General features: G+C 32.2%; 1 protein-coding gene and 1 pseudogene across 1 annotated transcript; both read right to left on the reverse strand.

Moving 5' to 3' along the window:
* Nucleotides 1-62: 62 nt before the first annotated feature.
* LOC106356085 lies at nucleotides 63-2,569 on the reverse strand (annotated as a pseudogene).
* Nucleotides 2,570-7,434: 4,865 nt separating this feature from the next.
* LOC106354874 (ribonuclease 3-like protein 2) lies at nucleotides 7,435-9,396 on the reverse strand. The gene is made up of 4 exons (XM_022693774.2): nucleotides 8,917-9,396; nucleotides 8,653-8,805; nucleotides 8,066-8,430; nucleotides 7,435-7,910 (listed from the first exon to the last, which is right to left on the reverse strand). Exons 1-4 carry the CDS (start codon nucleotides 9,223-9,225, stop codon nucleotides 7,730-7,732), a joined length of 1,008 nt encoding a protein of 335 aa, XP_022549495.1. The 5' UTR covers nucleotides 9,226-9,396; the 3' UTR covers nucleotides 7,435-7,729.
* Between the last annotated feature and the right edge of the window lie 1,344 nt (nucleotides 9,397-10,740).

Consider the following 10,740-nt stretch of genomic DNA (forward strand, 5'->3'; position numbering starts at 1 on the left):
AACTCTGACACGAAACGCATTTGGTATTATAGCGTTGGATTAGACCACTAAATTGTCTGATCTTAGTTTAAAAAATTCCCGATTAATATTAAGGAATAGCAGTATCGCATGTTACTAAGGTCCAAGAGAAATGATGTGAGAAATGTTTTAGCATATTTTTACATGGAATTGCTTAGGAAAATACATCTTTAATTATGTAAAAATGTTATGAAAGATGGTCTCTACAAATGGGGCAACTGACTTGCCTAAGGAACCACTCATCTATGCATTTCATATGAAACGTGTGGCCACATCTCTCTAGCTTTCTTCCCACTTGTCCTTCTTCCCAATCCTACGCACCAATCAATTAATATAAGTACGTATGATGATGGCGTTATGATTACATTTAATACCGTACGTCCTCATTTGTAAATGATTTTGGTTACAATTCATTACCTGTAAGCAAATCGAACAACTCGAAGTTGTTTGATGATCACCTGAACAACTGAAGTAAAACGTGGGGATGTTCTTGATAGAGTTCACCGATAACCCTTTTGGTTCTTGGTCATAGTGGTACATGTCTGATATCTCCAATAACTTGTGTCCACTCCCATTATCTGCAATAGTTGTTTTGATCTTTTAATCTTGTTTAAAATAATATCAAAAACTCAACTTTCTTGGAAATAAATTGAGATGGTGACACAATGAACGAGTACAAACTATTATATTAGACATGGTCAAGTTTCACAGCCGAAATTAAAACTAAAATGTTAATTAAAACGAGATGAAAATATTAGAAGAATAGAAAATGGACTACTTACTTGCCATTGATATGCTTTGAGCACAGCTGGTCTAACCAATCCCATGATGGCTTTCCCATTCATTATTCTCCTCATTAAAGCACTAACCTGCTCAGATTTTCTTATTATTGTCACCAAACTAGTGTTACCAAAGCATATGATTGATTAGCTTTTAATTGGTTATATATAGAATGACAATAACCTTGGACAAAGACTGATCACCATGTAGCATCAGTCCAAAGAGTTGGACCGCGGTGATAACTCCAACTACAACTCCTAGCAAACCGCCTCGAATAAATCCAATATCTGTGGTGTGACCTTCCGTGGCTCCTGCAATGGCGGCAACCACAACACTAACTGCATCAAAAAGAAAAATAGCGGCAATTAGTGGTCTTATAAAATTGTTAGACATAAGAATGTGGATAAAATCATGCCATGTGATATGTTAAACAATACACTACTAAAAAGGAAAGTGTCCTTTGTAAAAGAATGTATATAATTTAAGATGTAGGGAATCCATAGAGGAGATAACTTATTGAATTCAATTAAGGTAGGCATGAATACATAGTGGGTGTGGCCATATCACACAAAATTTGGACCCCCACCATCTTATGTACACTATGAATTAATAAGCTTATTGTACTGTACATTCTGGTGTTTGTTTGTTTTTCTGTCAACTGAAATCTTATTAAATCAAATTTCAGGGCATCTCTAACCCCACTCCATTTTTTTCTCCAAAAATAGTGTAAAAGTAAATATGAAGTAAGAAATGCTCCAATCCAACTTCATATCTCACTCTATAATAAAATTTACTCAATAAATGGAGTAATCTATTATTTTTCTGTTCATCACTCCATTATGGAGTAAAAAATAGAATAAGATTAAAGCATTTTTACTTCATATTTTACTTTTGTTCTATTTTGAAAAAAAGAATGAAATTTTACAAGGAGATGCTCTCAAATAGGTTGTCTTGTCTGCCTCGACAACAAGTCATTTAGGTGAAAACTTTAAAGCGACGGAAATGAAAACAAAAATGCCGACTTTCAGATAGCTTCTGGAAAGATATAAAATTGCTTTACTATTGAACGCTCTAGAAAGCTTGAGAAGATGAAGATCCATGAACCTTCTCTTTAATAATTAATGCTTTTATCACAGGAGTACTGTTAATATTTTTTTTTTGCACGTAATCTTATAATGTAGTTTAGTAAATAAATCTTATAATGTAGTTAAGCAAAAGGATGTAACCTTATAATGTACCTAATGAAATGATTTTTACGTTTTATCTTTATAAGTATGTTAAACTAATGGGCATATATGCCGAAGAACAAAAATAGAACAAACCATAAAATGAAGCTAAGCTGAATTAAAATATATCAAATTAAGATAACTTGTAAAATTACCAGACGCAAGAATGAGGATGAATAACCCCAAGAAAGCTCTTTTTATCGCTCTAATTAACATGATGCAAACCGTGCTAAGAATACAAAAGGGAACATCGTCTGTGAACTTTAGAAGAATCATCTGAGCAATGCACATGAAGAACTAACTTTTTATTTATTTTTATTTTATGTGAACTAGTTTATGGGGTGAGAGTGGAGTGGATAGTGAGAAGAAGAGCAATTTATAGTGATTAAAAAAGGAAGAAGGAGAAGGATTTGCATTTAAGAAGCTAACCTACCCATACTCATAATCTACATTGCATAGAGCGTATCTATTGGTGCATGCATGAATTCGCCCACAGAGTCTTAAAGTTTAAATAAGAGAATTAAATGGAGAAGTTAATGCAGCTTTTGAAAAATGAATGGGAAGGTATGGGATAAGCTTGGCATGCTCGGGGTGATATATATACAAATTTGTTTTACAGAAAATAGTGAGTAAAATGCAAAAAATTAAACTTATATAATTTGTGTAACTTCGTACATACAAAATTATTGTATTTTGATTATTGTATATTTTGATTACAAAAAAAATTATTGTATTTTACAAACGAAGTTTACACACATGACAATGTATGTAATTAATATTTAAAGAATCAGAAATTTCATAGAAGATATATTAGTTGGTTATTGTATATTTTGATTACCAAAAAAAAATTATTGTATTTTGCAAACGAAGCTTATACACATGACAATATATGTAATTGTCATTTAAGGAATCAGAAATTTCATACACGATATATTAGTTGGTTTCTATATGTATAGTTACGAATCTGATATGGGAAATACATTTAAACTAATATTTTTTTATAAATGATATAATAAATGATAATGATATAATGAATAGGGATTAATGGCATATGTTGTAAATTTTCTAGTAAATAAATATTGTTTAAAATGTGGTGTGAGAAGGCTTGAGGTGTTGACACATAAACATAATGACAAACTTGTTAATAATACATAAATTTAAGGTTGTTTTTAAAAATATTTATCCTTTAATAATAAGGGGATAGATGTGAAAATCAGTTGTTGTTTTTTACTTTGCCAAATCAGATCAAGGGTCCTCCTTTAAAAAAAAATCATTGTTAAATTCTTACAGTGCTGTTGCATGTATAAAAGAAAAAATAAAGTTTTTTACCAATGGGTTTTGAAATTGGCATTAGTCAATCTTATTATACTAATTTTTATTTTATTTTTCAAAATGTAATGTAACAAGAGTAAAAATTGTAAAAGAACATATATATATCTCCAAAACATTTTGAATATTGATACTCTTATGAATATAAGTTTATTTTTATGACATTGCATGTATCTAATACCAACTAAAAATCTTATACACACCAAGTTAAAGATGTTACCCACTGCGTACTATACAAGTACAAAACAACAAGAGGTTTAGAACGGTAAGCAAAATATGCCAAAATATGCCAACACTCAGGAAGCTGCTCTGTCACGGGACCATTTATCACATATGGAGACATCGTAACAACGTCCTTCATAACAGTGTGCATCTCTCCCCGCAGAAGGTGTTCAAGCTCATAGACCGAGATATCAAGAATGCCATCACTGCGAGACAGCAAAAGAGGAACTTCTTAGGACTAATGACCCTTTGGATTAGATGACCACCATCGCTAGTCCAAAATCTACTGACTTTCTTGTTTTTTATCTAATTTTTGCCAAGAAATAAATGTGTAAAAGTCTTAACTTGTTTAGGACAAACATTTCATTAAAATTAATGATATTTACAGTTTAGCAAAACAAAAAAAATGCCAAATCCAAACATCAGTTTTATTTTTCTTTCATCTACAACGTACATGTCAGAATGCCACAAAAATTTCTCAGACACAATATCTAACAAAAAATATATTCAGAACTTTTGTCTTAATCTAACCAGCGATGGAACAATTCACAGCAAAACTAATTAAAAATTCCACCACTTGTTTTCAAATCATGTTTCTCATGATACATTCTGATTTTTATATGGGTTTGATTAGTAACTAGTAGAGTAAAAGGGATGAATTAATTTCGAGTAAATGAAAGGAAAAGTGTAGAGTAAACAAAATAATAATAAAATAACAAAAGTGGAAACAAGCTGAACAAAAAATACCCGATCCGCAATCGAACTGAAAATTTACTAAATATTTTTGAGGTCCAAAATTCTTCTGTCCAAAATAACTAAAACCAAAAAAAATTGACCCGAATAGATCCGATCCGATAAAAACCGATTTATACCCAACTTAAAAACATAAATATCTAAAACTATATGATTTTTGTGTTCAATTTTCTATATTTTATTTTATGATTTAATTGAAATGTATTTTTGTTAACAATCTTTGTTATCATTTTTAGCATTTTGAAGTAATATAAAGCTTTAAATTTAAAAATTAAAGTTTAAAAATATTTTTTGTAATTATTAATAGTTTATTTTAAGTTATTGTAAAATTTTAGATATATATGACATGTTTTGATTAAATTTGATGGGTTTTGAGTATTTCGTGTCCTTTTCACATCATAAATATCTGAATCCGACCCAGACTCGATATATAACCAAAATTACGCATATTTTATAGGTATTTTAATTATTGACCCAAATCGCTAATCCAAGAAAACCGATCCGAACCCGAATCTGAACCAACAATTCACAAGTAACTATTGGGTCCAAATGTCTAGGATCCGAAGGACCCAAACCCGAAAGGAACATGTCCAAACTATACCCAAATATCCGAACGTTTATGCCTAGTTATTAGTTTTACTCTTCCAAAACTGAGAGTGTGGCTGGCAATTTTTAGAGTAAATGAAAGAAATAAATAAGATGAAAATGGAAAAAAAAAGTGAGAAAATGAGGAAAAGCAAAAAAAAAGAGTTACATCCACTAAAACCTAGCGCAACAATTTGAGTAAGATTTCTTTTGTCTGAATAGTAATTAGAGTAATTGTAGAAAAATAGTAACTAAATAAAAAAAAAAGGCAAATTTACTTGATTGGCTACTTCATAACGTAGCTCAGAATAATAATTTTTCCACCGATAAAAGTTCTGCTAAACATATCATTCAATCAAAGCCTGAAAGAGAAAAAAGTGACATATTTGTCCCTAAAAATAATTAAATTTTGTTTTATTTAGAGTATGACTAAAAAATAAGTTATACCCACTAAAACGTGAGTAAGATTTTTTTTGTTTGAATAGTAATTAGAATAATTGTAGAAAAATGCAAATTGCGCTAAACATACCATTCAATCAAAACCCTAATTAGTAAAACTTCAGCTGAAACCGGAGTAAATGTTTTTTCATCCGTAACATTTTCGTTATTTGTGTTATTCAGTCACACCCATAATCTTTTTTGTTGCCTGGCTACTGGCTAGAGCTAGAGACAACATGAACCTGATTAACCGCAGTATATATAAGTAATTGTCTGATAAAGTTTGATGTCATCATTTGGTTGTTTCTTCATGTTATTATCTACAGGAAAAGTATATAGGCAGAGCCGTGCTTAGAGCCTTTTAAAAAAGGCATTCGTCTAGGGCCCCCAAATTTTGTAGAAATTTTAGGACCTCAAATTATAAAAAAAATACTTTTACATGGTAGTTAACATATTCTATTAGTTATATTTTTATTTTTATTTAAATTTAAATTGGACTTCTGTTTAAAGTAACTAGGTTTGCAATCATTTTTGCTATATTTTAAATAAAACTATAAAGATTCTACTTCTAAAAAACTGTAAATATTTGATCACATTGCTCTTTTTTTATATGCTATGAGTTAGATTTATTTTATATATTTATGAGAATTTGATAAAGAAAATATAATATTTTCAATATATAGTTTATTATAGTTAATTTAAATGCTAAGATTTATATTTTTGACAGCTACCAACATTTCAATCAAAAATTTATATCTTTGTATTTATATTACAAATTCATACTTTTTGTTCATGATTTAAAATTTTATTTTATAAAATTTTGGTAAAGAAAATTTAGAAAACGTTTATGTAATACTTCAAAACTTTTGAGTGTTATATATATATATATATATATATATTATTAAAAATATATCATGTAAAATATATTTTTGAATTTGCCTCGGACCTCCGAAAACCTTCGCACGGCACTGTATATAGAGATATAGTTGGTAGTGCATACTATGTTGCTCCTGAAGTCTTACGTCGTAGATACGAGATAGAAGTTGATATATGGAGTGGTGGAATCATATTTTACATGGCTTGCCCCCATTTTGGGAAGGTAATAGGATATTCTATCTCTCTATCTGTCTCTTGTGCGTTCCCTATTGATTGCATAAAACAGCTGATATGTAAATATACAGAAACCAAGAAAGGAATATTTGATGCTTTAGTGGAAGGCCAGCCTTGGCCGTCAATCTCCAATAGTGCCAAAGATTTGTTGCCTAGAATGTTGACTGCTGATCTAAAAAATGCGGATTTCTGCTGCAGTTCTTCGTAAGTAACCCTGTGAAGGATATATAATCGTGAAACATTATTGACATTGTTAGGTTTTTTTTTTAGGTTGGTACATTATTGTTAGGTTACTTTCCATTATCTGTTCTTTCTTGATCATGAGACTTGCTTGAAGCTTGATTGTTTTGTACAGAGCATCCATGGCTTGGAGAAGAGCGATGAATAAGTTAAAGAAACTTGCTCTAAAGGTGAGAATGACTTCCAAGACACTGGAATATGAAATGTATGTGTCTTTGTCCTTTTCGTTTGTGCTAAATAACAGTCTGAATAGATCATTACGGAGAATATTAACACGGTAGATATCCAGGATTGAAGGCAATGTTTGCTAACATAGACACAGATAACAGTGGCACAATCACATACATATGAAGAACTGAAAGAAGGTTTAGCTAAATTGGGATCTAAATTTACAGAAGCCGACGTAAAGTAGCTCATGGATGATGTAAGTTGGTTGAAAAATGAATTCCAAGTAAGTAAAAAGTAAGAACTCATATAACCATGATTGTGATTGAACAAAGCTGATGTTGATGGGACCATTGCTCAGTGTGGTTCAAATCTTTTTTGCTTGTTTTTTTCTTGTAAAACCAGGACGGTTTGTATCCAATCCAGAAAATCAGGAGCTATATTGATATTTATTCAGGAGAAACAGTAGATAAGAACAGGACGATACTCAAAACTTTGATTGCTCGTCTTTTGTACTTTCTTGTGTTCTGTGTTATAAAGAGAGAAAGGTTGCATTCTTCTTATAAGATTACGGTTGTAACAGTGATTATTAACCTTTAAGGAAGATTTGAAACACAAACAAAACTCCAATCCTCGGACGACAACACTTAGAGGAGGAGGACATTCCCATCAATTACTTGTGTAAACTAAAAAACCCCATAACAGTAACAAAAACCAAACTAATACCGACTACTACAACACATACAGACATTTGCCTGACACAAGACAAGAGTTCTCTTCTTCTCCACAACACACACAGACAGGTATTTTTTTCCTGAATGAGTCACTTTTGTAACTTAACAACAACATCATTCAAGAACCCACTAGAGATAATTAGATTTCCTTAGAGCTATTATCATGTGGTAAGCTGAGGAGTTTTCAGCTTTTTTTTTCTTGGATTCCTCATCCCCCTTCATATATAACGGACTCTCTTCACTAGGGATCTTTATTCTAGCTGAACACACAAATCTCTTCTCATTTGCCGACCCTCTTTCTTCCTCAACACTGAGAAAAAAAGTCAGCCACAGTAACTAAATGGTTTAAGCAAAGCAAACTCTTATTAACTAGCTAACCTGTTCTGCTTCCCAAATATATAACACTCTAGAACTAATGAAAGATTCGAATCAATATTAGACTTTGGATCATGATAAGATTTATACCTGTAAATTGGTTTAGGCCACTTTTTCTTGGAGCAAATCTCATACAACTTCCTTTTGGCATCTTCAACTTCAACCTCTACACTACCCTCATCAACCACCATTGCAATAGGCGTACATTCTGAAAACTTCCCTAGTGCTTCCTTAGCAGCTAACAGCTTGGCGCTATCTTTGTTCTCAGCACTCCCAGAAGCAAACAACTCGTCATCGAGATATACACCAGCGATAATTCTTTTGCCCTCTTTCAGATACCTGATGGCGAGTCTCTTGTTGTGTTTATGACATAACTGGAAAAGCATACTAATAGGCTGAGGTTGCTGCTGGAGATCATCCAGTGTAAATATAGGTTCCAAAAGACCCCTGAAGATCTGCAAATCGAAAAATAGGTAAGCCTTTACATTAACAAGCAATGTGTTCTAAAAATCGGTCTAAGCGGAGTTTAAACAAAACGATTTTTCTAGAACAATAAAAATTGGCGTAGGCCTCCGCCTAATCAATAATCTCATATAAAGCGCAAACTATATGGCCTAGCAATTATTTGACATCTGTTTAAGCATGATATAAAGAGAGACAAGAGACAAGAGACAGACCACCCAGAATCTTTGGAGATCAAAGTTGACATCTATGTAAACAGCTCCGGCTACAGACTCTAGGAGGTCAGCGAGAACTTTGGGAGCTTTCACTAATCCACCATAGTAAACTGAATCGTCTTCTTTGCACACCGCCTCTGAGAACTCTGTAACCTATCAAAACGACACCAAAAGTACAAAAACTTGATGATGTCACGTTCCGACCAAATAATCACTCTGTTCCGACCAAAGTCCAGATTCAAAAACCGAACAAGATTTGGTTACCTTTTCATCTAAAGAAGGAGCATTGCGACGAAGAAAGCGGTAGAGACCGTGTTTGAGTGCGACACGGGCGAATTTCTCGGTGCTAACATTAGCAGCTCTCAACTGAGACAGCTCGTGCGGTTCGGCGTTAGGGTAAGTGAGGTACAAGTAGTTCGTCAGGGCAAGACCTACGGCGCTGTCTCCTACGAACTCAAGCCTTTCGTACGAAGGAAAGTCGACGCAAGATGTGTGCGTAAGCGCTTCCTCGAGAAGGCTCTTGTTGGCGAAACTGTAGTTGACGATCTTCTCCACGGCTTGCAGAGATTCCATCTTCTCCGGCGATATAGGAGGGCGGGTGATCGCCTGAGAATTGACTGAAGGAAAGGAATCGGATGGGTTAGAGGGAGTGATCGTCGGAGAGTTGAAGTCCGGCGAGAAGAAGCGATCCACGGAGAGAGAGAGAGAGAATCTTTAAGCGAAGTCCAAGTGACGCGAGTTCTTTCGTTTTCTCTACATTTAAAAAGTTTATTTCCCAATTTCATTACTTTTGAGTTTTGACTCTCTTTGACTTTTTTTTGATTAACAGAAAAACACTAAACAAAACAATAAAAAGATATTAAATTTGACTCCTGGTCAATGTTTTCAAAATCGGTCTTGGTAACTGAACTAGAAATTCCTTTTTCTGACTGAAATTCAATCAAGTTGAAGTGTTCAACTAGAGCTGGATGCGCGGTCCCGCAGATATTTGTTTATATTTGTTTTCATAATGTAATTAAACGTTTTTACACCATTATACACTTTATATAAATTATAATACAAATGCTGACAAAAAATAAATTATAACACAAATATGCTGTAACATAATTTCCCTAATAATCATGAATTTATAAATAAATAAAAAGCAAACCTATAACACAAAATTGAAAAAAGAAAAAAAAATGAAAATGATATTGTTTATGGTATGTTTTGATTTGAACCAAAGAGATAGGAAATGCTAAGATTTGCTAGCTTTTTTATGCTTGACTTTGGGATCCAGTTAACATTTTGTATGTACTTCTGTTTGAAATCGATAAAGGCTAAGATTTTGTGATTACTTAGAATCTCTGATTGTAGGTGTAATTGAGTTGTGATCTTCCAAATTTGCACACAAATAAATTAAAAGTATAATATTTTGGGAGGTGAATTTATATAGAAAAGCAATGAATTGTACATATGAATTAGCATATAATAAGTTTCTTACTTTGAGATATAGAAGTAAGACCTTACTGAAATCGATCTAACCATGAGCTCATATTTTCCAACGTGTTGAATTATTTATAAAATTTACATAATATTTCTTTGGTTCAGGTTAAATAAAGTAAAAGAAAGGATTATCGACGTATAAACTATGCTTTATTATTGATAGTAGAAAGAGAAATTATTTGGCAATAAAGGAAATAATTTTTTACGTGGAGGAGTTAGCTTCGTTTTAGGTACGATTTATCATTTTAGGAAAACATATAATACCTGGAAAAGACAAGTATTTTTTAACGATAAGTTAATTAAATTCTCAGTGGTATTGGATTGTAAATATTGTGCAACTATAAGAATATTCTTTATGTGTACTTCTGTTTTAATAAAGTAGATTATAGAATTAAATCTAGATAGTTTGTTAGTTACTTTGGATAAGTTTTACATATATAATTACTAGGGTCGATCTGCGTAGTTCGGAATGATTTGTATTTGTTTTGTATAATATGTAAATTGTTATCCAGATCACCCGCGAAATTAAGAGATGCAAGTACGGTGTAATATTTTCTCCATACAGGTTAGGCGGATCAAAATTTTAAAATATAAAATTGAAAA

The sequence above is a fragment of the Brassica napus genome, unplaced genomic scaffold, assembly GCF_020379485.1.
Source record: "Brassica napus cultivar Da-Ae unplaced genomic scaffold, Da-Ae ScsIHWf_170;HRSCAF=307, whole genome shotgun sequence".
Taxonomy (NCBI): Eukaryota; Viridiplantae; Streptophyta; class Magnoliopsida; order Brassicales; family Brassicaceae; genus Brassica; species Brassica napus.